The 27,628-nt window shown below is 53.1% G+C and overlaps 1 protein-coding gene across 1 annotated transcript; it reads left to right on the top strand.

Moving 5' to 3' along the window:
- The first annotated feature begins 919 nt into the window (after positions 1-919).
- XKR5 (XK related 5) lies at positions 920-26,687 on the top strand. Its single transcript, XM_045810873.2, has 7 exons — positions 920-1,005; positions 2,683-2,866; positions 10,174-10,358; positions 11,328-11,537; positions 13,698-13,867; positions 18,955-19,066; positions 21,380-26,687. The coding sequence occupies exons 1-7, from the start codon at positions 948-950 to the stop codon at positions 22,462-22,464; spliced, it is 2,004 nt and encodes a 667-aa protein (XP_045666829.2). The 5' UTR covers positions 920-947; the 3' UTR covers positions 22,465-26,687.
- The last annotated feature ends 941 nt before the right edge of the window (positions 26,688-27,628 follow it).

Consider the following 27,628-nt stretch of genomic DNA (forward strand, 5'->3'; position numbering starts at 1 on the left):
ATTTTGGTAAAAGGAAAATAATCACAAGAGTTTTGCACGTTTGCTTGCTTTATAGGTTCACTGGGTGGTCCAACTATTTTTCCCCTTCAAGACGGTAAGTTCTTCAACTGTGGCTTTTTCTATTACAGGGCTTTTGTAGGGAAGGGGGCAGTAGTCTATCTAATTAAACCCGCGTGAGCCCTACAGCAAGATCCTACAGGAAGTGGCAAATGCCCTTGACTCAAGGATGGCGGCTGGAAACTCCCCTCAAATAAAAAGAAGGAATGGTGTGGTTAATCGTTTTAGGAGTTACAGACCCCAAATTCATCGCCACCATCACCATGACTGAAAGCCACTTCTTGCTGAAGTTACACTGTATACGGTCTATAGATAGACGTAGATAGATGTATCCTGAAAGTTTTCCAGTGTGCAGCTTTATTTCCCGCACACCGCAATCTCAGTTAACCCTCAAACCCTTTCGGAAAAAGCTTCTGCGAGGACAGAGATCCGGATGGGTTTGAGGGTGAGATGCAGAGGCCAGCTAACATCCCTTGTGAAATTTCGAAAAGACCAATTAGCGCTTCCGATCCAGGTCCTTCCATCCCAGTGCACTAACTAGTGGTTCACTGGGCTGTCTTTCAGCGGCTCCAGAGGCGGTGACCAGTTTAACCGCCTGGTGACCAGCCCACCTGCAGTCACAACCATCAGGCAGTACTTCTCCAGGGCGCCTTATAAGGTTGGGGAACGGCAGAGAAACTTCTGGCCACGTCAAGGGGCCTGATCTGATTTGTACTTAACCACCGAGGGACCAGAAGACTCAGGGCTGCCCTGCTCTGTCCCCGACTGGGACTCCGCGCCCCCACGGCTCCCGTAGTGGGTTCTGGGGCCGGAAGCCTTCCCGACACCGGCGGCAGGCAGGGGAAGGGGCGGGGGCGAGGAGGCGGGTCCGGCGGGCGGCTGCGCGGAGGATGCACGCGGGGGCCCTGGGGCTGTCCGCCCTGCTGCTGGCGGCCGAGCAGAGCGCGCGTGAGTGCCCGGCGGCCCCAACTGGGCGCCTGCCCCGCTCACCCCTCCAGCCCCCCGACCCATCCGGACGCCCGGGGACGCACGGGCCACCCCTGCCTCAGCAGGCAGCCTGCCCGGGCGGGCGCACAGCTCTGTGCGCACGTGCGCGCACGGTGGCACGCCGCCCGCCCTCCCCGTCCCCGGTGGGTCCCCACGGGTTCACGGCCCTCTCCTGGAGCCTGGGCACGTGTATTCCCGCCGCTCCCTCCAGAAAGGCCTCCTGGACGCAGTCGCGGGGCCGCGGGCCTGAGTGCGCCGTGCGCTCCCCGCCCTCCCCCCCTCCCCGGCCGGCCAGGGGGCCTCGGCGGCGGGGGAGGCGGCCGCGTGGCCCAGGAGGACTGTTATCCGTGGCGGGCTTCAGGACGCTGCCAGACCGCTTGCTGGGGGAGCGCGTCCTGGCCCAGCAAGATGGCAACACTGTTTAGCGCCTTTCTCCTTTGAACCTGTAACTCCTGTGCCAGGAGGAGGCCTCCCCCCACTTCTGCCCGGCTTCCTGCTGAGGGGTTCCCTGGTAGGGGTGGGAGTTTAATGAGCGCCCAGTCTTGAGACCTCCAGGGCCCTGCGCCCCTCCCAGCACGCACTTACTTGGGGACCCCGGCAGGCGCCCTCTCGCAACTTTACCCATGGGGGCAACTTGTTGCCTCAGGGTTGGCGGGGTCTTCAGTTTGTAACACTGCCCTGTGGGTTCCCCTGGGGCGTCCCCACAGCGCAGTTTCAAGGGCTCCCTGGGTCGGACCTTCACCCAGGAGGAGGCCGAGTGAGGTCGGCTCCAAATCTCCCAGGTCCAGTGCCCAGACAAGAAGGCCTCAGGCAACACAGGACACCTCCCCCACCCCCCGTCAGTATCCACCAGAGGTGCTCCCGCAGACGTTGTGGCCACATTCCCTCTCACCAGGGAACCAACGAGGGCCTTAGCATTGCTTGGCCTAGGCAGGGTGGTGACTCCTCCAAAGATGTCTTGTGCTGGAGACCCTGGTTTGCCTTGGCGGGTTGAGAGGGTGGGGAGCAGGAACCCCAGGGGGCTACAAGCTCCCAACAGAGCCTGGCCATTCCTCCTGGCCACTCCTCCCTCGGTCCAGACCTGCAGGCTTCCTACCTGGACCCAGAGCAATGCTGTGTTTCTACTATAATTTGCAGCTCTATGTGCCCATAAATCCATTTTAAACTTTAACACTGGAAAACCCAAGCAACAATCCTATGAAACGATTACAGTGAATTTTTGCACCTGCCAGTGTTGGACAGACACAAGCACCCCTCCCCCATTGCTGCTGATTGAGAGTACAGATCCTCCCTAGATTTGTCTCTTCCCAAGCATCCTCAAAAATTAAAAAAACCAATCCCCAGAGAGGAGGGGATTTTTTCAACACACATACCAGGTGCCAGGTATTTTCTGTGGGTGCTATCCTGTGTGGTCCAACAGCCCTCTGTGACCATGCTGTCTGATGTTTTGGGTCCCCCGGAAAGCCCTGGCACCTTCATCCCCCTGCACACCTGTCTAGAATGCCGCTGGCCGTGGCTGTGCCTGGGCTGGGTCTAGCAGAGAGCCCCACCCGTGCTGGAGACACAGTGCTGGAGGGCCGCTCACTCTCCCCTCCGGCCTTCCACTTACCCTCTCGTCTTTCCTCTTCCATGCTGCAGGCCTCTGCTCCGTGGTCTACTACTTCAGCTCAGGACAGCTGCTCTGGGGGTGGCTGGCCCTTTCTGTGCTGCTGCCTGGCTTCCTGGTCCAGGGCGTGAGCTATGTGTGGTTCCGGGCGGATGGACAGCAAGGTCAGTGCTTGTCGGTCGTGCTGCATCTCCTTCAGCTTGGCGTGTGGAAGCGGTAAGAACAAGCAGTCTCCTTTCACCTCTGGGGTGGGATTTCATAAGTGCAGTGGGAGGCTGTGCATTCCATCCTTAGGGTCATGAAATTCGGGGTTGGAAGAATGCTCCAAGCCACCACTTTGAACCCTGCTCTGATAGGCATCCCCTGTTCCAGCCTGCACGTCCTTGAGAATCTCTGTCATCAGGAAGCTCCTTCCAGAGGCAGCTGTGACCCTTCAAAAGCTTTTTTGTTTTTTGGGTTTTTTGGTCTTTGGCCGAATTCTGTCTTGCTCTTGTTTCAATTTGTAGGTCAAGGCTTTGGAGCCACAGAAAGTGCCTCACTTACGGCAGTTGCATTTAAACCCCTAGTACCTTAGTTGAAGACGGTGACATGGATTTAGCCACACACTAGGCCGTGCAGCTGGCCTGGTGAGATTTGCATCGAGGCTTTATTTCAGAACGAAGCCATTTGAGAGCCAGGCCCGGTTTTTTCCCATAAACAAAGCAGCCTCGATGGGCCCGGTGCCCAGGAGCCTGACCTGTGGCTCACCTCCGCAGGCCAGATACTGTTTTACCCTGGGAGTACCTGGATACCTGGAGTGTCGGGAGACATCTGTCAGTGAGTTTATGTAAATGGAAAATTTCAGCTCTTAGCCACCTCATAACCCCATAGTTGCCAGGAATAAAAAAAGAAAAAGGGAGACACGTTTGGGGATCGTATCAGGGAAGCCGTGCAGCTCAGGTGTTTAAGTCCTAGATGCCAAGGATTGGAAGGGTGTTCGGGAAGTCAGCGCAAGTTTGAGATCTCAGACTGTGCTGCTGGCTGTTCTGGGAGGTTTCTGCCTTCAGCCCAACCCCAGGGCTTTCTCTGGAGGAGCTGAGGTAAGTTTTCGGGTTTCTTAGCTGACTTTGAACAAGGAATGATTCCTCATTCAGAATCAGTTTCAGAAAGGAATGATTCCTCTCCACCCAGTGTAGAGGCTGCCTCCAATGAAGACATCAGGCAACCACCCCAGAGTTCACTGGGCCCCTCAGAGCTGGAGCGCTCCCCCTCTGAAGGCACCAGCGCACATTTGCAACCACAACAATTCTACCCAAAGCCTGGCCTTTGTGTTCAGGCAGGGTGGTTCCTCTTACTCGTGGGAGGAGAGCAAAGATGGTTTTTTCCTCAGACTTACCAAGGATTCGAGGCCCTCCTGGGCACCAACTACCATAGTAGAGATGTCAGCCCCTTCCCTCAGCCCAGCCGAGTAGGAAACCCACGAAGGGCTGGGGTGCCCTGTATATGACCTTGAGGACGGATAACCAAACATTTGATGACTCAGAAGGAGAGTTCAGTGAATGCCAGTCACTTGAGAGAAGCTTCCAGAACAACCACCCAATAAGTTTGCCTTCTGGGGCTGTGTGAAGACCCTCAGGCCCATCCAGTCCAGTGCCTTCTGCAGGGATGGGGCTGTGTCAGGCCCACAATGGTCTGTGTTTGTGCTGTGGGGTCCACCCGGGACCCCACATTCTTTGCTTCTCCATGCTCCCTCAAAGTTTTGTAAGCGGTGCTGTGAGTTTCTGGTAAGTTTTAATACTAAGATGGATAAAGGAGGAGAGTCAGGAAAATTAGGCCTCAGGAAGAACAACTAGTCGGCTGTATTTCTTTCTCTTTTAAAAAATAAGGGGAATTTAAAATAACCCACATAATTTAAAAGGAAGAAAAAGATATGAGAAAGTCAGGAAGAGGAACAATAGGTCAGAAAGCAGGATAAAGTGAAAACGTAGTTGTTCATGGAGAGCCATGAATTTGGCTTTAAGTTTTTTTTTTTAATTCCATTAATTAACATATAGTGTGTTATTAGCATCGGAGGTAGAGTTTAGTGCTTCATCAGTTGCATACAACACCCAGTGCTCACCGTGTCACATGCCCTCCTTAATACCCATCACCCAGTTACCCCAGCCCCAAAGCACAGCAAAGGAAACAGTCTACGAAACCAAAAGACAACCTACAGAATGGGAGAAGATATTTGCAAATGTCTTATCAGATAAAGGGCTAGTATCCAAGATCTATAAAGAACTTATCAAACTCAACACCCAAAAACGAATAATCCAGTCAAGAAATGGGCAGAAGACATGAACAGACATTTCTCCAAAGAAGACATACAGATGGCCAACAAACACATGAAAAATGCTCCACATCAGTGATCATCAGGGAAATGCAAATCAAAACCACCATGAAATATCACCTCACACCTGTCAGAATGGCTAAAATAAAAAACACAAGACACAACAGGTGTTGGAGAGGTTGTGGAGAAAGGGGAACCCTCTTACACTGCTAGTGGGAATGCAAGCTGGTACAGCCACTCTGGAAAACAGCATGGAGGTTCCTCAAAAAGTTAAAAATAGAGCTACCCTATGACCCAGCAATTGCACTACTGGGTATTTACCCCAAAGATACAGACGTAGCAATCCGAAGGGGCACCTGCACCCCAATGTTCATAGCAGCAATGTCCACAATAGCCAAACTGTGGAGGGAGCCCAGCTGTCCATCGACAGATAAATGGATAAAGATATGGTATACACACACACACACACACACACACACACACACACACAGTGGAATACTGCTCAGCCATCAAAAAAATGAAATCTTGCCATTTGCGACGATGTAGATGGAACTAGAGGGTATTATGCTGAATGAAATAAGTCAATCAGAGAAAGTTAAGTATCATATGATCTCACTGATCGTATGGAATTTAAGAAACAAAACAGAGGATCATAGGGGAGGAGAGGGAAAAATAAAACATGGCTCTAAGTTTTATAAACAGCCCAGCAGGCATAAGAAGCTACGTGGTTTGCAGTGTTTCTGAAATTTTTAAAGTAAACCAAACACACAAACAGAAATCCACCTCCTTAGAAGAAAGCTTTGAAAGTTGAAATAGAAAGCAGCCGATCTGCTCCTCATCCCGGAACCGGGAACCGGCCGGCTGGGTTCCCATAAAGAGAACTGGGTGATGAGCAGCCCTTAAACAGCTGAATTTTGCGAGACTTCTGTGTGGCCTGCGAGGAAGTTTCAGAAAGTGCAGTTTTGTGAAAGCACCGGTAGGAGGAGCCAAACAACCGCATTTTGCGGAATCCTGACTGACCCTGAAGACTGGATCACTTTAGGTGACTTTATAAGCTAATGCGGAAACATCTACTGCTGACAGAAAAACTGACGAAACACGAATCTCTTGAGGCAAAGTAGCTTATGAAAAGTGTAAACACATAAAACATATATGTATTTTTTATTCCAAACGCCTCTCATTGTTAATGTTAAGTCTGACTCTATTCAGGTGACCCTGGCTTTAGTGATCACTTGTTTAAACGAAGTCAGTTACTTTTCTCCATTTAGTTTTTATATTTCCAGTATAATGCTACAGGTTGCCAAAATCTTTAAAAAAAATGTTTAAGCCTATAAATTCATTGGAACCTCAGCATGAAGTGATCAAGGAATGCCTAACTCATCCCACACTTAGGGCCTGTCTTGGTTTAGACATTTTTTCTTTAGTGGAAGCTCTAAGTTCTTAAAAAGAAAGTTGAGGTGAACTTTAAGGATATGTAAGGAAGGCAAGCTCAACACAGATAGGTAAAAATTTAATATTTAAAAGTATGTAAAATACTTTCACCAGGCTCCACATCACTGATCATCAGGGAAGTACAAAGCAAAACCACCACGAGCTATCCCCGCACATCTGTCAGAATGGCTAAAATCAAAACACAAGAAACAACAGGTGTTGGCAGGATGCAGAGAAAGGGGAGCCCTCTCACACCGTTGGTGGGAATGCAAGCTGGCGCAGCCACTCCGGAAAACAGTATGGAGGTTCCTCAAAAAATTAAACAGAACTACCCTATGATCCTGCAATCCCGCTCCTGGGTATGCACCTAAGGCTTCGGAAGCAAGGTCTGGGCAAGAGAGTTGTGCACCCGTGTCCATGCAGCATGGTTCACAAGAGCTGAAATGGAGCAAAGCAAATCAGCAGATGACTGGACGAGCAGAATGTGGTCTGTGCACACAGCGGAGTATGATTTAGTCTTTAAGAGGAAGGGAGTTCTACAACACGGGTGAGGCTTGAGGACTTTATGCTAGGTAAAATGAGCCGGTCCCAAAAGGGCAAATACCATATAATGCACTTACACGACGTACTTCTGGTCAACCTCACCGAGACAGAAAGCACAGCAGTGGGACTCAATGTTTAATGGTGGCAGAGTGTCGGTTTTACGAGGTAAGAAGAGTTCTGAGATGGGTGCTGGGGATAGTTGCACACCATTATAAATTACTACAAATTATTAATAGTCTACTAAATTGTAGCGTTAGTTTAAATTATGTTAATAAATTATCAATACCACTGAACTGTACATTTAAAATGGTTCAGATGGCAAATTTTAGGTTATCTGTATTTTACCACGATAAAAAAGAAAGAAATTAACAAAAGGAACAGCCGTAGCCCAAACCTCGAGCTGTTCACTATCTCAGGTTCAACTTCGCCAAAAGGCGTGAAGACGGAGGGCCGCACGCGTCCTCTTCAAGCTGCGGGCCTGTGATAGACGGTTCTAGATTTCTAGATGAAGTGGGTATGTATGGCTTCTTCCTTAAGCTGCCAGTGAGGACAGATCAGAGCTTGCTGGGAAATTTCATTCCGAAGTTGGGTTAACTACTGTGTTTCCAAAGTCCGCTTGGAGCATTTGTTCCTAATGCATCTGGAAATCTTACACCCGCATCCACACCGCGTGATATGCTCGGTGCACATTTGTTCGCACTTCGAGACGTGTGTGGACGCGCATGGTGATGTGGGCGCTGAAGCCTGATGGGGGCTGCAGCTGTAGGCAGGGACCTCAGAGAACAGAGAGAAGGCATTCGCTGTGCTGGGGGAGAGGCTGGAGGGCTCAGGGACCAGCCATGGATCATCACCACCGGGAACTCCTCAAAAATGCAAGACTGCAAGGTGCACCCGCACCCACATCACATCACAGCAGACTTCCCGTGATTCTCCACATGCATCTACTTGACCAGAAATTCTGGGCCTGGGGCCCAGCAACCGGACTTAAATAGGCCTCCGGGACGTGAGTTCCAAAGCTCACGTCTGGGAACCCGGGCGCTGGCACGGGAGCACTAGGGTCAGGGCTGAGGAGGCGGGGGACCCAACATGCCTGAGCATGGGAGGCATGGCCCCCCCAGCAAACAGCCTCCCGCTGCAGAGGCAGAAAGGCTCATGGACATGGTGTGCTTGGTGAGCAGAGTGAGAATCTTCTAGATGGGAGGAGTGTGGCCAGAGACAGATTAGGCCTGGACTTGCCACCAGGGGAGCAATTTGGCTTTTACCCCCCAGGCATTGGAGACCCAGTGGAAAGGTTTTGATGATGATGGTGGTGAAGATGTTCAGTTAGCCGCTGTACAGTACGTCATTAGTTTTTAATACAGTGTTCCACGATTCATTGTTTGCGTGTAGCACCCAGTGCTCCATGCAATACGTGCCCTCCTTAATACCCATCACCGGTCTATCCCATCCCCCACCCCCCCTCCCCTCTAAAGCCCTCAGTTTGTTTCCCGGAGTTCAGAGTCTCTCGTGGTTCATCTCCCCCTCTGATTCCCCCCCTTCAGTTTTCCCTCTCTGACCCTATGATCGTCCATGTTATTCCTTATGAGGTTTAAGCAAAGGAATAACACAGTCAAATGAGGCCCTTAGGGAGATGGTGGTGGGGACAGTAGAGGCGATGGGGCACAGTGGGGAGAGACCAGGGCCAGGCAGCCAGAAATCTGGGCGGGAGCCGACGGGGACCCAGAATGAAGCATCCACCCCAGGGACGGAATTTGACAGGAGCTAGTGGCCAGTCCTCTCCCTTCCCACGGCCACCCCCCGCCCTTGCCTCAGCTGTGATCTGGGCGCCCCCAGCAGTTTCCAGTGATGTCAGCCTGAGTTCCTCCCTCTGCCACGGGATCCAGACATCCCGTTCACAAAACCAGGTGGATTGCATTCCCCCTGGCTCTATTTCTTAAAAACGAGCCCCAAACCCTCAGCTAGACTGGAAGAGGCTCCTGCTGTCCGGCCCCTACGTCACTGTCCCCAGTACAGACCCACCATTTCAGCGGCCTCTTCCTGCCCCGCCGGCCCCACACGTGCTCCCTTAGGCCTTGCTCCCATCTGTCTGTCCCAGGTGCATGTGCCCCTTTGTTGCTGGGAGCCCTCCTGACCACGCTGTTGTCAGGCCCCAGACTCGTTCCATCATGATCCACAGCTCAATTTGACACGATTTTCTTCCTGCTTAGACTTTTCATGGACATAGCTGAGACTTTTCATGGACATTTCTGTCCCCAGCTGAGCCCTGGGCTTGTGGAGAACATCGTTTCTGGAGCCTTCTGTCTCCAGCAGGTGGCAAAAACCCATGAAAATGCACCTTGAACTAGCGAAGGCTTCAGGGAGGGTACGAAGAGGGAGCCTCCCGTCAGGAGAACAGATGATTCGGGACTGAAAGCAAAGCGACACCCCTGGTGTTTACAGTCCTGACCTTCTCTGTTGTTGTTGGGTTTTTTTCCTTAACGTTATGTTTGTGTCAGAGATCACAGCTTCAAAGACTCAGTAAGAAATCAGTTCACTCCGGGATCCCAGATCATGAAAAAGGCACTTCTCCTTAAGCTCCTTTCCTGGGCCCTCCAAACCATGAATAAACCCGTTTATATCCTCAAAGAGGACCCCCGCCTGCCCTGTCCACAGACGTGCTGGCCAGAGATCAGAGCGAGGCCTGAGCTCTGCGCAGCCAGAGCCCTAGCGAGGTCCTTATGGAGGGAGCTTTCAGGGACTCGAAAGGTGCAGCTTGCTTTCTGATTCAGGAGCAGAATTAAGATGACCTCCCTCCTATTTTTTTAACTTGGACAAGAAGGAGTTCACCGTGCCAGATGGCCGTGGTGGGCACGGTGGTCCCTGCCGCGAGCAGGTGTCGTAATCACCCTTGTTCCTGCTCCTGAGGACGCCGAGGGGGGATCTGGGTGCATGAGGAAGAACCGCGAGAAAAGGCGAGGTCCACGGTGCCCAAGTGTGTGTGCCTGGGGAGTGCTTTCATTTTCCTGATCGCTGCACGACTCTTCAGGGGTAAAGGACAGGCCCTGCAGGGCAGGCTCACCCACTGTTGCATCTGACGACTGCAGCGTGGGGCCCGAGCTCAGGGCTCTGGTGCGTGGATAGGGCAGCCTGTTTTCTAGAATGCTGGATGTCTGTCACCGATCGGCCAGGAAAAGGGGTGTGGGGCATCCCGTTGAAGCTGTCGCGGTCTGGCTCTGCCCCCCGGGCCCTTGCTCTTCCTCAGGCATTGGGACGCCACGTCCACTGCTCTGTCGAAGGAGCGGGAAGCCTCCCGCCAAGACCAGCTGCTGCTGCAGGAGGCCGACCTGTCTGCCCTCCGCCTCCTGGAAGCCCTCGTGCAGACGGGGCCCCACCTGCTGCTCCAGACGCATGTTTTCCTCGCCTCGGACTTCACAGATATCGTGCCAGGTGAGAAAAGCCGACCCCCGAGCACGGACCGTCTGAATTCACAAGGGGAATAGAAATGAACGCCTGATGTCGCAAAGCCGGGTGTGCCATGATTTCCCCTGGGCGGCCCGCGCTCACCAGCACGAGATGATGGTTCGAATTGGCTTTTGTTTGGGGCTGGCTTCTTTGGTGGAGGTCATGCCTCACAGTAGAAATTGTAGATGGGTCACATTACCCTGAGAACACCTTGGGAAGATACCCCACACTGTTCCTTCGTAGGATCCGTGCACCCGTTTCTCCTGCGTCCTCAATCGCTGGTCTAACTGGACGCAGCCAGAGGCCTGACCCCGAGAGCCTTGTGCAGACTGAGAGCAGCTCTGATCCCGTGAACGTGTGTCCGGCCTGCATTTGCTACGGCGAAGGCTCACTCTCTGTCTTGTTTTCTCTCGGTCACTTCTTGATTCTCTCCCAGCATCCTCCTCCTCCTCTCTCTTCCCGAGTGTCCACGTGTCTGTGTGCTCACATGAGATACGTGAAAGTCACGACTGCACTGTCCTTCTGTCCGTCCTTATGGTGGGCCTGGCACAGTTTATGTTCCTGTTTTATTTCTGTACCTAAACCTCCTTCCTAGGGTCTGAACAGCAAAGTACATTTGGGAGGGAACCTCACGTTCACGGCCATCTAACGGCTTTGTCGCTGACAGAACTTCGATGGGAGGGCTTAGAGGAGCTGTGCCTCGGCCACTTTTCCTAAAGGGCGTACGAAGGAAGAGCCCCGCTCACTCGCTGGGGAGGAGCGCCCACTGCCCTACGCAGAGGAAGCAGCTCCCACGTGTCCGTGCTGCGTCCTGGGCATAGGCGTGTGTGTCTGTACGCGGAGCTGTGTTATCCACCCATTAGGGCGCTTGGGGAGGGAGGCCCTCTGGGAAGCCAGGTTGAATGAAGAGGTTAGACGCCCCACCAACACTGCTGTTGTCCGCTTCCCTTGCAGGCGTGAGCGCCCTGTGCTCCTGGTGCGCGCTGGCCTGGGCCCTGGTGTGCTATGCTTGCTGCATGGGCTCCATGAAGACGGGTCACCTGTCCACACCGTGGGCCGCCCTCTTCTGCCAGCAGCTCTGGAGGATGGGCATGTTGGGGGCCCGTGTCCTGAGTCTGGTCCTCTTCTTCAGAGCTTACCACGTCTGGGTTTTGGCTTTTGGAGGTAAGCAGAGCTTACAGTCTGGCTGTCAGTGGCCGTGTAACAAACCACCCCAGCCCTTAAGGCCTTAAATCACCATTTACAACCATCAGCCTCGGTTCTGGGGGGCTCCCTGGGCACCTGGGGCGTTCTCACCAGGGTGGGGATCTCAGGTGGGTGCAATAGGATGGCAGGTGTCTGGACTCATAAGGAGGCTGCGCTGGGCTGGCCGTGTAGACGGCGTCTCTGCTCACATGCCTGCACCCCAGCGCACGTCCTGGGTCCTTTCTCCTCAGCAGAGTAGCTGGGGCTGCGGACACGGCAGCTGGGAATTCTGGGAGTAAGCGAGTGGAAGCTGTCAGTCCTCTTCAAACTGGCCTGGCCTTGGGTCAGTGTGGCTTCTGCTGTATTCTGCCTGTCCAAGTGGTCACGGCCAGCCCAGAGTCAGGAGCGTGGAGGAATGGACTCCATCCCCCGTGAGCATCCAGGGAGGGGAGAGCCCAGGGCGCTTCTCTTAGAGACACACTCCCTTAGTTTAGACAGCCCAGCCCTCAGCACCCGGCCAGCTCCGGAGCACGGCCGCAGTTGCTGGGGCCTCCTTGGGAGACCGCGTTCTGTATCACAGGCTGAAAGCTCTTCTGTAGACAAACAGGCAGAGGGTCCCACCTGTCCCGGCCCGATACATATGTGCTGTAATGTTGTGCATCGCTTCTGAAAGCTCTCCATCTCTTTTGAAGGCTGGATTGAGGGCCTCTTCTCGGTTTCGAATAGGGCATCTGCGCTGAGCCAACCCCCACCCCCAGCTCTGGGTCTAGACTCACACGGATGCGAATAGTGGCCACGGGGTCTGCCTGACTCTGCAGGAGTCCTGGGTGTCACTGCCTAGGAGAGGTGTCTCTTCTGGCCATCAGCGAATACACTCGGCAAGAAGGAACAGTGTACTCATGTTCTAAGAGAACAGGAGGCATCAAGAAATATTTACACTTGAGCCTGGAACCAGCATTAATACACTTGTTGGCAGAGAGGAGAAATTCTTTTTTATTATGTTATGTTACTGACCATACAGTACATCCTTAGTTTTTGATATAGTGTTCCATGATTCATTAGTTGCGTATAACACCCAGTGCACCATGCAATACGTGCCCTCCTTACTACCCATCACCTGCCTATCCCAATCCCCCACCCCCGCCCCTCTGAAGCCCTCAGTTTGTTTCCCAGAGTCCAGTGTCTCTCATGGTTCATTCCCTCTTCTGTTTACCCCCCCTTCCTTCTTCCCTTCCTTCTCCTACCGATCTTCCTACTTCTTATGTTCCATAAATGAGTGAAACTGTATGATAATTGTCTTTCTCTGCTTGACTTATTTCACTTAGCATAATCTCCTCCAGTCCCGTCCATGTTGCTGCAAATGTTGGGTAATCGTTGTTTCTGATAGCTGAGTAATATTCCATTGTATATATGGACCACATCTTCTTTATCCATTCGTCTGTTGAAGGGCATCTCGGCTCCTTCCACAGTTTGGCTATTGTGGACAATGCTGCTATGAACATTGGGGTGCATATGGCCCTTCTCTTCACTACGTCTGTATCTTTGGGGTAAATACCTAGTAGTGCAATTGCCGGGTCATAGGGTAGCTTTATTTTTAACTAGAAAGGAGAAATTTTTGAAAGAGATTTTGCTCCTAAAGAAAGATTAGCTGTTTTATTCATTAAAAACAAAAATCAGCTCCAACTTCAGGAAGATATTATTCATCTTCAAATATAGGAATAGAAATCACAGCTGGACCACATACAGATAGATCTTCCCTTTGGATGTGGGGCCTTGCAGCCCTTGAAGCAGTGACTAAAAACTTAGGGAGCCGGGGGTTCATAACTGCCCCCTTAAACACCTCCTGAACTCACAGGCCATTGGGAAGCAATGTTTGGGAGGTGTTACCGAAGCTAGCCTTTGTTTTCTTGTCCCCAAATTGGTTCCCTCCCCTTTATGAGGATCCAGTGAGACAATACGGGCAAAGATAAAAGGGGTGGGTTTTCTGTGCCCCTCAAATCTCCTCTGGGTTTCGATCGCTCTCCCTGGATGCCAAGTCAGGTGTGGTCAGCGCAGAGAGGACGGCTCTGAGGCCCCGGTTTCCGTGTCTGTGCCCCCCCCCCCCCCGGAAGCTGATGTCCTGGGCCTGCCTCCTTCCAGGTGCCCACTGGTTGGCGATGACCTTCTGGCTCGTGGCACAGCAGAGTGACATCATTGACAGCACCTGCCACTGGAGGCTGTTCAATCTGCTCGTGGGGGCCGTGTACATCCTCTGCTTCCTCAACTTCTGGGACAGCCCTTCCAGACATCGGATGGCCGTGTTCTATGTGGCAAGTGGGGTCATGGCTTCTTTAATCCTAAGTTTACTAACTTTCTATGTGCATGTGCGTGTGTGTGCGTGTGTGTGCGTGCATGTGTGTGTGTGTATGTACTTGTGCACACATGTCTGTATAAGAAGGAACAGCTTAGGCCTAGGAAAAATTCTAAAAGGAGTTACTGTCCTAAACAGAGACGACAAGCTCAGAAAACAGTACTGGGACGGCCAGTTGTTCCCCCGTGGTCACTGTAGCAAGAACTGTGTTTTGCAGACACTTCTCCATCTGAGAGCTAGATCACAGCTCAGCTATGTGATGTCACCTACACACTGTCTTTGTTAATCAGCTCGGTCGTTACTGGGTTCCAGGCATGGCCCTAGACCATGCAAAAGCCACGAAGGTGACAGAAGGCCTGTCTTCAGGCTGCTTCTGGCCCAGTAGGGGGGATAAGCTCCACACCCAGATAACCAAACAATGAGGCAGAATGTGGGTAATACGAGGAGACATGAACGGCCTGAACTCACTAGATGGTGAGGATTACTTCCTGTTGGGGTGACCAGAGATGCTGTGGACCGGAAGGCAGAAGCCACGCTGCATTGCAAAGAGCGAAGGAGAGGAAAGGCAGCCAGCACTTCGGAGCACGGGGTCTGGGATCCGGCCCAGATTTGGGACTGTGGCTTGCCCTTCCCTGTTACCAGCCCACTCGGCCGAGGACTGGAACGCTCCACACCTGTTTTTCATCGCACGTTAAGCGCAAAGCCTCTCAGCGCGGCTGTGACGATTGTATAAGATCCACCCACTTCTCAGGGTCCCCTGTGAAGATTTAATAAATAACTTGGCTCACAAGAACCAACAGCTCATGGCCATTATTGATGATGAACGGGGGAGGACGCTTCCAGGGGAGCAGACCCTGCAGGACGGAGCCATGAGCAAACGGAAGGGGCAGGAGGGGCAGCTCCTGTCCAGGAGATGGCGGGTGGCGTGACCATCTCCTGTTTTTAGGAGAGCCCTGAATGGCTGATCAACCCTGCGGGCTATGGGGCCCACCGACCGTGCTCTCCAAGCCTCGATTTCCATGCCTGAGAACCAGGAGTAAGAGTGCCTGTGCGGGAGGATGGAGGATGGACGGCCCTCCCCGTGTGACTTACAGACTCTTTCAGGCTCAGCACAGCCTGCTTATCGGAGCCGGGGGACTCCACTCACGGAGGTGACCTGCCACGTCCAGGGTCACCTGCCAGCCGGTGATCTGGTCCCTGGGTGTCTGGTCCAAGCCTCCTGCAAACACCCCGTAAACATCAGGCCTGCTACGTTGTCCTTACATGGAGCCCTCCATCCCCAGCGGGCACCTTCCCTGGAAGACACATGAGTCCTGACCCTGACAAAGTGACTCCTTTGGGGTAAATCCTGTTGTATTGGCAAAGAGAGCGGTGTTGTTGTGGTGGACTTGTTCCTACGCTCCTACAAGCTCTTGTCTCGTCCTCAGGTCCTGGGAGTGACAATAGAATCATTAGTAACAGCTACCATTTGGATCATCGTGCGCCAGACACTGTTCTAAGCTCATTAACTGCCTTATTTCTCACAGCACTCGATGAGACGAAACCCATTTTACAGATGCAGAAACTGAGACATAAAAAGTCAGGCATCTAGTCAGAGGCAGTATTCGGATCCAGCTGGTCTCATGCTGCAAGGCCTCCAGCAAGCCACACGGCCCGGGCGGTTTGAGCTGAAAGGGCCTCGGGGCCTCTGTGCCCCCACTTCCCAGCCTGGCTGGCTGGCTGAGGCGCTCGGGGAGCTTTTCAAAGTCTATTCCCAGGTGCCTTGCCAGGGATTCTGGCCCAACAGGTCTGACGGGGGTCCTGGAATCGGTGGTTTGGAGGCAGGGTCAGGTGGTGCTGGCCAGCCTAACGGAGAACGCCTCGCCTCGCCTTCCCTTCCCGAGGGGGCAGGCGGCCTCTGGCTGATCTGTGAACGCCCCGGAAAGCCCGGTTTGCCGTCTTGCACTTGTTGCCAACTCACTCAGCTAAGTGTGCACACACAACTTCCTCCGTGTGCTGGAAATGGACTCAGAGGCCGGAGTGTGCACGGGTCGAGCCTCAGCGGCCCCAAAGACACAGACCCACAAACGCAAGCTCGGTGACGGAGCAAACCCTGCAGGAATACAGGAGGCTGAGTGAGGAGCGTCAGAGAAGGCCTTATAGGAGCTGACAGCTGGTCTCGGGGGATGAGCCCAGCCGGCAGGAAGAAAAGGGGGTGAGGGGGGCAGGGGCATTTCGGGCAAAGCTGCCGAAGCAACACGGAGTGCCGGGGACCCGCGGGAAAGTAGAGTGGGTGGCGTCATAGACGAGCAGAGCCCGACCACTCGTTAGAGGCGATGAAACGAAGCTTGTTAAGTCCCTCGCCACAGCGAAGAACTGACCTTGATCTGGTTTGTGGGGCGGTGGACTGGGGGGGACGTCGGACGTCGGAGCCGGGTCAGGGCGATGGAATTTTATCAGAAGTGGGAAAGGGGGTTGACTCTGCCGTCTGGTTCGTGGGTTGGCGTTTATGGGGACGAGGAGCTCACTTCTCACATCGTGATGACAGGGGGCAGTGTTCCTGCAAGTTAGAGCAGGCTGCCGCCCCCCGCCGGGAGGGTTATCTGGAACATTTGTGCTGCAGAGACACAGCTCGAGGTCCTGGAGGAGGCGGTGCCGGGTGGCAGAGGGTTTACACCTCAGAGATGCAGAGGCAGAAGGGACTTGGACGTGCAGGTTTGCAAAGTAGCTAGTCTAAAGGGGTTCACGGCCTCGCTGCCTTTCACTAGATTTCGGCTGAAACGGAGAGTAAATCTTCTGACAGTGTTAGCTTTCAAAGGCAGAAACTGCATTGGGGCCAGCTTGTCACCCTAGGGTGCAGCCCTGAGTTGGTAGGAGCTGTGCGAGTGTTTGTTCAAGTCTCTTAGTGTGTCGGGGGAGGGCTGGTAGACAAAGGCATTTGTGCTACGTGTCTACAGTTTTTACAGGCCAGGCTTGAGGCCGAGGCAAGAGGGCTTAGAGACACCTATCTTGTCAGGTTTGGTCAAGGAGACCATCTTTGTCGGTGGAATGTCCTTGTGTCGGTCAAGGTTCTCAGGGAAACAGAACCAATAAGAATATATAGAGATATACAAGAGGAGATTAATTATGGGAATGGGCTCACACAGTTTTGGAGGCTGATGTAGGCCACAGTAGGCCTTCTGCAAGCCAGAGAACCAGAAAAATGTGGTGTAATTCAGTCCGAGTCCAAAAGACTGAGGACTAGGAGCTCGGATGTCCAAAGACAGGAGGAGATGGGTGTCTCAGCTCAAGAAGAGAGAGAATTTGCCCTTTCTCCACTTTTTTGCTCTATTCAGACCCTCAGTAGATTGGACGAGGCCCACCTGCCCTGGTGAGGGGGTAAGGGTCGTGTTCTTTCCTCAGTCTGCTGATTAAAATGCTAACCTCTTCTGGAAACCACAGACACACCCCAAAATAATGTTTTACCAGCACCCAGGCATCCCTTAGCCAGGCAGGTTGGCCCATCCCAGAAGCCAGCACACTCACTGTGGGAGCAGTGGGTTGGAAGATGACTCTGGAAAGGAAGACTGGGGACGTATTGTAAACAGGCCTGCCCGCGTTGTCAAGGAGTGGGGTTGTGACAACCCTCAGGTGAGAGGGGGTTAGTTCCAGGTGTGTTAGGGAGGGATGACAAAGTCTGATCTGCCCGTGAAACAGATCACCGGGCAGTGGTGTGGAGGAGAGACCATGGACAGGGAATGAAGACAGAGGAAACCGTAGCACCCAGACAGGAAGCAGTGGGATCAGAACCATGAAAATGGCAGTAAGAACAGAAAGAAGCAATGGATTTGAGACAGACTTAAGAATTTGACTCAGCAGGACCAGATGGTTGATGAGATGCAGTTAATTTGAGGAGCGAGAGAAACTCCAAGTTTTGTGGACTGGGCCGATGGGCAGTGGCACTCAGTCCTGAAATAATGTCTGCTGGACCTTTGAAACAGGGCCACCCAGAGCCTGAAGGCCTGGGGAGCGTGGGCATTCTCAGGATGGCTAAGTAGCTCTTCATAACGCTGTCAGTTCTCTCCTTCTTTGACTTTCCTGGAGTTAAAATAGTGCCTGTGAATGACCACGGCAAAGCTTTCTAAGACTTTTGGCCCAACAGTATTACAATTTAGTTTTTCTTCATGCCTTATGCACAGTATTTAAATATACCATCTTCTAATTATTCCAGTTTGTTTACTTAGCCTAAGAAATACATTTTTGTACATAAAAACTGGAAACCAGGGGCACCTGGGTGGCTCCATGGGTTAGGCATCCAACTCTTGGGTTTCGGCTCAGGTCATGATCTTTCGGTCGTGGGATGGAGCCCTGCGTTGGGCTCTGCACTCAGCATGGAGACTGCTTCAGATTCTCTCTCCCTCTCCCTCCTGCTCTCTCTTTCTCAAATAAATAAATAAATAAATCCTAAAAAAAAAAAAAATACCCAAAAAACTAAAACAAAGTTAAGAAGCCCGCCTGGGTGAGGGGTACAACCTTCTGTATGGCTGCCGCCATCTTGGACCACAGAGGAAGGCCCCGTGCTCAGCCAGTAGGAGCGCTATGACCTCAGGCCAAGGGCCAAATTTACCTTTAAAGAGGTAAATCAAAACAATCATACTAAAGTTGTTATAAAAGTTTGTGACGCTAGTTGTGACACTGGAATTCAGTGGCGCTCTGAGCCCTGCAGATACTTTGAATTATTGCATCATGAAACTAACACACACGTGCAGTTAACATGAGGACATGATATACAAAAAGTTGGAAATAAAAGTCTCCTCGTGGGCTATGCCCTTCCATTCCCTGTGCGTTTATGATTCTGCAGGCATTTTAATGAACTGCACTGAGAACGGGGAGAATCCCTTTTGCCAGAGAAGCTCTTTCAGACCTTGACCCTGCCCCTAGGGGGCCCGGTCAGCCGTGGGCACCCCAGTGGGCGTTGAGGACAGAGCCTCCAACACTGATGGACGCTGCTGCAGAATTTAGGATGGGGGTGTCCCCGAGGCCATGTGCACCTGACCAGGGGTGGTGACTCTCCTTTTGGTCCCGTAGATTATGCTGTTGGAGAACATCATTCTTTTGCTGTTAGCCACTGACTTTCTCCAGGGGGCCTCCCAGACCAGCGTGTGGACCATAGCTGGAGTCCTGTTCGGATTTCTGATTGGTAAGGCCCAATGTCGCCTTCTTGTTCCCTCCCTCCCCACCCCAACTTGTCTCTTTACATTGCCCTAACTCTAAGAGCAGGAATCTTCTCAGGAGCGGTTAGGCAGAGAGCAAGGAATGGAGCTCACTGGACTGCCGGAGCAGAGCAGGGACCCCCAGACGTGACACCAGGTCCTATATACCAACAAGAACCCTGGGACGTGGGTGCTGAGTTACCCCCAGTTCAGAGCTGAGGAAGGTGGCACAGAGGAAGTCAGGTAATATCCCATAGGACCAGACATTCTGTAGGTGGCGGAGCTGGGATTTGCGCCCCGCTCCACTCTGGCATCTAGGACAGTGCCTGGGCAGTTTTCCTTAATTAGCTTCGTTTTATGGTGTTAACCTGGTTCAACAGATGGATGTCAGCTTGAAAGGGAGTTCCTGTCTACACCTGGGAAATAAAAATGAAAGCGGGGGAGGAGAGATGTTTTCATTCTCAGTGACCCAGGGCACGGTGAGCCGGGAGCCAGGGACAAGGGTCAGCTCTGGGGCTCAGACAGCCTGAGGGGCTCAGACAGAGCCACCTGCCGATCCTTCTCCCCCTCTTTCTGGAGCTGTGCAAACTCCTTATTCCCAAGTGGCCCTGGAGGGAGTCCTCGGCAAGAAGATGGTGGGTGAGCTATCGTCAAAGGCACACAAGCTTTAGAGCAGACGGCTCTGGCTGACATCTTGAGCTCCCTTGACCAACATCTATTGAGTACCTATTGCATGCCAGCTTGGGTTTGCAACCCAGAACCTTATGAATGATTTGGCCCCATGGAAATGTTACTCATTAAAGGCATGTACTTTGGACTTGCCTGAGGAGGGGGGGGGTTAGGTCCCCTTTTAGACCTTGGGGGGCTCATTATCAAAGACGGGTGACATCACGGTGAGAATTCAGAATAATGTGTAGGAGGGGCTTGAGGGGTGCCCACCGCAGAGCCACCACTCATCCCACAGGAATGCTGTCTCCACTCCCCTGCGGGAGGCCCACTTCGGGACCCCCCACGCCTCATCCTCCAAGAGTAGTCGGAGAGGATCCCAGGGATCATTTGTCCCGCTCCCGCCCCCAGCTCCGCCGCAATGCAGTCTGCCCGCCCCTCGGGTGCTTCCTCCACATCTCTTTCAGCTTTCTTGCTGTTTATGACGGGCGCCTTGAAACCAGGCACTTGATCTAGTACAACAGGAAGCTGGAAATACCGTGGGAGGCACTGGAATGCTCTGTTAAGGAAATTATTGCCGCGGCCAGCACTTCTGATCAAAATAAATTAAACTGACAACAATGTGATTAAGATGTTTATGCACAAAGGAAGTGTTGTTGCTCATGGAAATTCCTTGATATGGGGTTTTTGATGGATATGTTTAACCTTTACTCGGGTCTGGTTTTTGAGGTTTTTCCTTGCCTCCCCTCCCCTAGGTTTGGAGTCCGTCAGCTGGCGTGGGGACGGCTGCATTCTGAGCATTTGATCCAGTTATTTGAAAGCAAAATTAGCATTTCTACCGGACCTCACACACACACACACACACACACGCACACACGCACACACACGTGTAAACACATGCATATGCACACACACATGCGCGCATACACACATGCAAACACATGCATACACACATGCATATGCACACACGTGTAAACACATACATATGCACACACGCACACACATGTGCGCGTACACACATGCAAACACATGCATACACACATACACATGCACACACGTGTAAACACATACATATGCACACACGCACCCACATGTGCGCGTACACACATGCAAACACATGCATACACACATACATATGCACACATGTGTAAACACATACATACGCACACACATGTGCGCGTACACACATGCATACACACATGCATATGCACACACATGTGAACACATGCATATGCACACGCACACACATGCGTGCATACACGCAAACACATGCACACACATGTAAACACATGCATATGCACACACATGCGCGGATACACGCAGACACATGCATACACACACACACACATACCCAGAGCGCTCAGTGAGAGCTGCCCTCGAGAAAGAAGTCGTAGTATCAGTAGGATTAAACATTTTCATGACATTTTTCAGTTTGGAAACATTTGCAGCCTGTGGAAGCTGGAGCCCCCTTAACTTCCCGCGAGCACCCAGCTCTGATACTCCGGCAACAGTCCTGTCTGGACCCCAACTACATGCCCCTATGCAGAATTCCAGACTCTGGGGTTCTCAGGCCCAGGGAGGATGCAGGACTTCAGAGAACATAACCGCGTGCTCTTGTGTTTCCTCTTTTCCAGGCAGTGCGTCGCTGGTAACCTATTACAGCCTGCTGCACCCGAGGTCCCCCGACATCTGGCGCGGCTGCAGCTGGCAGTCCTGTGCCATCGCAGCGGGTCCTGTGGCGGAGAGGCCAGGCAGCCCGGGCACATGCCAGGAGGAAAGTCACGAGTTCTCCGGTCTGGGGAAGGCCCCTAGCCCACTGTGGGGACCGGCAGAGGCCAGGCTGGAAAGCCAGACTGCTCAGGAGGATTCTTTCCTCGGTCATCATCACTGGCTGTTGGTGAAACTTGCCCTAAAAACAGGAAATGTGTCTAAGATCAATGCAGCCTTTGGAGAAGACAGTCCTGGCGGCTTCCGCCCCCCTGCGTGGGGCTGGAACCAGCACTACACCCAGCAGAGGATGCCCCTGTTTTCCCAGCAAGAGCTCCCACTGTCCCCCCAGGGCCCCCTGTCCTCAGAGAAAGGCTCTGAGTTTCAAGGTGTCCCGAACTCAGAAGTGGACCTGTTGGAAACCTCCAGTTTCGTCTCTTTTGCCAGCGACGGTCACCACCCAGCTCCTGCCCAGAGGCAGTCAGCCGCACCGAGGGGGCGTAGCCGGAGGGAAGGAGCCGGAGCTGTCTCTCCACTGCAGAGCAGGGGTGCGGGTGGGCGGAGAGGAGGTGAAGGGCAGGAGAGCTCCACGCTGTACTTCAGTGCCATGGCCGAGGGGGCCCCATCCTCACCCCAGGAAAGCAGGCAGGCAACTCTGCAGACACCCCACTCTGAGACGAGGGCAGAGTCCTCACCCCGGCCGGCCACACAGCCCTTCCCTGCCACCATGGCCGACATCAGCCCCATCCTAGGCCCGGGCCCTGCCGGAAGCTTCCGCCACCCTGCAGGCCTCGTGGGCAGGGCCTGGGGCAGCTCAGAGCGTGGGGAGCAGCAGGAGCCGACGAGGGACCGGAACCTTCCTGCCACTGCTGGGACGCGGACATCATTGCCAAAGGCGAGCCTGCGGCCTGCAGACCAGCCTTTCCTCACGTCCACTCCCAAGTGTGAGGCTGCCCGCGGGGACTGCAGCTGGACAGCCCGGCTGAGGACCAAGCTGACCATCTTCATCTGACCGCAGGCTGGCAACGCAAGCTGATCCCTGGGCTCCGGGACACCCGATCCCCAGTCACCCCTGTCTGGACCTCGGTTTGCACACCCGAAGCCTGAGGGAACTGCAGCGGATTATTTCTGAGCTCCCCTGCGAACAGCACATGCACACGTATGTGTAGGACACGCTTTCCCATCATGGTGTAGGGGAGGGCGCAGGGCTTCCAGTCAAAAGTGCCGGCTTCCTTTTATGAACGGTAGGGTCCCTATTTTATTTTATTTTACTTTATTTTTGTTGCTATGGCTTCTAGGAAACTCAGCGGTGAAGGCCAGAGTTCTCTTTGATTCTGGGCTCTTGTGACAGTTGGCGTCTGCTGACACTGAGGGGTTATTAATCTTTGGAAAATGTATTCTTCCTGCATAATTTATGAAACCTCGTGGGAAGGTGAAGCATGCCGTTTCTGGAAGCCGATGAGAAAGCTGTGCTTCCAATCGTCGACATAACTGAAAATGCAAATGTCATCCTGAGAATCTTCTGGCAGAAAAAAAATATTTTTTTTTGCTAGATACTCAGTCCTCCCCGCAGCCCAGCAGCTCTGAGTCAGGTGGTCCCTCTCCACCCCTGACCTCACACTTCATTACTGCGCTCCCTCCTCCGTTCCGTGTGAGCCGCTACCTGTGATCTAAGCTTTCCCCAAAATGGGCTGTTTGTGCACAGGCATTTCCATCATCTCTGGAAGCCTTCCTTCAGAGCTGGTTAAAAAAGTGTGGTCAGAAAGCACAGAGGCAGAAGGCGGAGCCCGCATGGAGAGCTGGGCGCTGTTTGCGGGCGGTCCTTTCTACCTTTACCAGACACCTCTGGGTTCAGGGACGATAGGACCCAGAGAGGAAGTGAGTGTGACCACACAGTGAGCGGTCAGGCTGTCATTGTCCCTGTTGCTGGCCACAGACACCAATGGCAGATAGCAGGCAGAGGCTCCAAACTCTGGTACAACAGGGACCTATAAGAGCCCCCAGGCCACTGCCTAGAGGAAGGAGCGTCAGAGACAAACCAGAGCTGGAGAGCAGCGGAAGCAGTAAAAACATGGTATCAAAGACCACTGCAGTAGTGGTTAGGAGAAAAATCTACACCTGTACTCCATTGTGGATACAGCACGGACACGTGGGAACTGACGGGCAAGGAGCAGAGTGGGGGTCAGTGGATGGAAATGGACGGAGAGGAAGCCTGAGGAGTAAAGGGAAGACTCCAGCTAACCCAACCTAACAGGACTCCTGCTGAAGGCAGGCCAGGTGGTCCGACCTGTCCTGGGGCCGGTGGGGTCTGGAGAATTTGACCAGATACAGGTGATGAGACCATGAGCATGGAGGATTCTGTTAATATTAACTCAGCAGGATTCTTGCTACAACTGGACAAAGCAGAGGGGAACGTGAAAAGAGACCTCGTTGAAAAGTTCAGGGGAGCCTGAGTGGGGTTTGGTCAAGGGGAGGCTCTTTGTAGGGAGGTGTGGGTGGGGCATTGGTGGTCTGCCCAGGCCAGCAGAAGGCGCTTCTCTGAGCCACGATGTCTGGCCTTCCCCCTCCCGCGCCAAAGGCTCACCAGGGACCAAATGCCCTCGCGTCCTTGAAGAAAGACTTACTGGACAGAGGGGTCCACTTCCCTGCACCACTTGTCTTCATCTTTGTGGTCAGGATGTGCGGGGCACAAGTATGACATTTTTAGAAGGAAAGGCCAAAGCCCTTCAGGTCAAGAGCACCAGGGGCCACCTGGACTTGAGCCAGCTGGGTTCGTGACCCCTCGCAGCCAGAGGGAGTGCGGCCCATGGGGGCGGCTCAGTGAGAGGTGGGAGAAAGGGCTCAGAGGAGCGTGGGCAGCAGACCAGCTCCCAGACGTCAGAGGCCACTGCTTCTCTCCCTGGAATATTAGGAGCAGCTTAACAGCTGCTTGCAAAGCTCAGCGCTCTATACCGGGTCCACTCGATGGCCGTGACTGCCTCCACAAGCGACTGTCGCCCACAGCTTCAAAGCGGGGGTGTCGCTCCCAACGTCTCGGCTCCGAGGTATTTATCTTACGTCTGCTGTCGCACCTGCCCATGTGGCTTTCTGGATTTCTCGAAGGCTACTTCACTCCGTCTTACCCACGAAGCCACGTTGGATGCAAGGAGGGACTACCAGTACCCTTAAGCACTACAGACCAGACAGGTACTGCCCGCACTGCTGTTTCTCAAAAGCAGGGAACCCCGGGCTCTCCAGAACCTCCGGGGAATTAGGGTCCATTCCCGTATTTCTACAGCGGTTGAATGCTGCTCGCGGCCGGCCGCTTCTCCAGCTGTTTGCCCTGGGGAGCAAGAAAGCCGATGGTGGCTCGTGGCAAGCGCTCCGTCAACAGCCGGTAAGTGGAATTGAATTTCTGGGTTTTTCCAGATGTCCAAGGATTGTACTTCCATAAGCAACGCTTCTGAAGAGCCATTTTTTTTTATTTTACTTTTTAAAGTAATCGCTACACCCAACGTGGGGCTCAAACTCAGGACCCCGAGAACAAGAGAGGCACGCTCCACCAGCTGAGCCAGCCAGGCGCCCACTGAGCAAGCCGTTTTGGAAGTGGGTGTTTGTAAAACTGTTACAGACCCCCTGCCTTTGTGGCAGAACAAGACAGCCACTCTTCTGCTCCCGTCGGGTAATCGGAAGTCTGACAAAGGGGCTGCTTGCAGGGTTGGGGGACTGAGTTCCAGAAACCGGGGAGGGATGGCAGAGCGCCCCGGCTGGCTGCTTCTGCCCTTGGGGCAGGGGGAGGAGGCCGTCAGACCCCAGAGAGCACTCTGGCTACAGCAGGCAGACTGACCCGCTCCGTGCTGCCAGTAAGGATGCAGCCAGCCCGTGGGGACCCGCTGTCCTTCCACTCCCACCCTGGCCAGACCTATGCCTGAGGCCGGGGACTGAACAGTCTCCAGAAGTGGGCTCCCGCAGCCCCGTCTGGGGGAGCAGAACACCACCACCATCCCCCCTGACACTTGCCTCCTGCAGACCGGCCCCCAGGCTGTGGCCGTTGCAAAGATGCATCTGCTTTTCGTTGTCTTCTGCGCCCCTCCCTCATGCAAGAGGAGAATACAACAGCTTGTTTCTCTCCACCGAGTTACTAGATTCTGGACTGATGGTGAATCGCTTTCTGTGACCTTTGCTGGCCCAAGGACATAATTCACTGCAGGTACTTCGATGAAGAGGCAGAAAAACAAGTGGTGACAGACGCGATCGTTCTGTAATCCATACAAACATCACGTCGTCAGGATGTACACCTGAAACTAACATCATGTATGTCAGTCATACCTCGAGTTTGAGAAAGCGGAAAAACGAGAAGGGAGGTTTTAGGTCTTCTGCGCTCCCACGAAGTCAGCAGGGATCCCAGAACGAAGAGCACTCTTGAACGCCGTGTCACAGCGGCTTAAGGACAGGCGAGGCACAGCACAGCTGAAACAGAATCAGATCTGACGAGACGAGTTACGTTCCCCGTTAAAGGCAGGGGGCCCGTGTGAGTGTGGATACGACACAAACACGACAGTGGCATATAGCAACGAGCACGTCTATCTCCCTCTCGGGTCTGCAGGCCCTCCGCGGGGCTCTGGCTCACGCTGCCAGTCAGAGTGACCTGGGCTCCACATCCCGGGGGAGCAGCAGTGGACACGCGGGCCAGGAATTCCCCCAGGACAGGGGGGCAACAGGCGACGGTGCCCATCCTGCCCACACTCTGTGGCCTCGACGAGTCCTGTGGCCGAGCCTGACTTCCGTGGAGAGAGGGGTAGAGTCCAGCACCGCGGGCCACTGCCCGCACTTCCCTCGCGCCCCATTTCTCTTGCCCCGGGTCCTGGACTTCGTGGCCGAGTTCATGTTCATCTAACAAGGCTCTGAACTTACAAATCCAAAGACAGATTCCGGACATATCGGTGCTGATGACTCCAGAGGCAGGTTCAGTATTCATGTCCTGCTGTATCTTTTTAGACGTCAAAAAGGAGGTCTGATATACATTTCTTCTCAACACTCCACAGCCTTGTCGGGGGCTCCTGGACCAATGATTTTGGCTCTGGCGTTGGCCATGTTTGCCTTAGTTTTGATTCTGTATTCCTTCCTTTTTCTTGACCCCAGGCAGCATACCAGTTCTTCACGGCGGCTTTCCCAGCCCTCGAAAGGCAACCAGAGCAAACCTGAGAGAAGATCCGGAAAGGGAGACCCTTATAGGGCATTATGCGGGGGCTCAGGTAGGGAACCCCGGCTCCCCAGATGGGCCTCTGACTTCCTTCTCTCCTGCATCCTTTTCTTCTTCCAGCAGAGAGAAGGGTGTTTGCCGAGCAGCCAAGATACCGTGGAAAGGATCGAGGTGCTGGGACCCTTGGCAGCAGCCTCCTGGGGGGGACCTAAACCCCCGTGCGATGCCTTGTTCTGCTTACGCCTCCAAAAGACCAGAGGAGAGGTTAACCTCTGAAATTGTTAGCCAGAATCGTGGTTTGTTTGGTTTTTCACGTTACATTCTGCTGTGCCAACCATGAGTTTTGTACATTCTTTTTGTGCTGTTTCCTGAATACGTTCCGAAGCTAAATGCTGATTATACTTAGGTATTTTAAGCATCAAGAAAGAATTTTACTGTAAACCTCAGTCTGGTTGTTCTCTTTAAAATAAGGCTATTACTTTTCTAGGAAAAACAAAGCTGGGGGCATCACAATGCCGGATTTCGAGCTGTACTACAAAGCTGTGATCACAAAGACAGCATGGTACTGGCACAAAAACAGACACATAGACCAATGGAACAGAATAGAGAGCCCAGAAATGGACCCTCGGCTCTTTGGGCAACTAATATTTGATAAAGCAGGAAAAAACATCCGGTGGGAAAAAGTCTCTTCAATAAATGGTGCTGGGAAAATTGGACAGCTACATGCAAAAGAATGAAACTTGACCACTATCTCACACCATACACAAAAATAAACTCCAAATGGATGAAAGACCTCGATGTGAGACAGGAATCCATCAAAATTCTAGAGGAGAACATAGGCAACAACCTCTACGACATCGGCCAAAGCAACCTTTTTCATGACACATCCCCAAAGGCAAGAGAAACAAAAGATAAAATGAACTTATGGGACTTCATCAAGATTAAAAGTTTCTGCACATCCAAGGAAACAGTCAGAAAAACTAAGAGGCAGCCC

The sequence above is a fragment of the Ursus americanus genome, chromosome 27 (assembly GCF_024610735.1).
Source record: "Ursus americanus isolate L20-20 chromosome 27, mUrsAme1.1.p, whole genome shotgun sequence".
In the NCBI taxonomy this organism is placed as follows: domain Eukaryota; kingdom Metazoa; phylum Chordata; class Mammalia; order Carnivora; family Ursidae; genus Ursus; species Ursus americanus.

Excerpts from the sequence above, each read along its gene's own strand:
- XKR5 (XM_045810873.2), top strand. The coding sequence starts at position 948 with ATGCACGCGGGGGCCCTGGGGCTGTCCGCCCTGCTGCTGGCGGCCGAG. Across the intron at positions 1,006-2,682 it reads GGCGGCCGAGCAGAGCGCGC|GCCTCTGCTCCGTGGTCTAC; the intron begins GTGAGTGCCCGG and ends TCCATGCTGCAG. Across the intron at positions 11,538-13,697 it reads CTGGGTTTTGGCTTTTGGAG|GTGCCCACTGGTTGGCGATG; the intron begins GTAAGCAGAGCT and ends GCCTCCTTCCAG.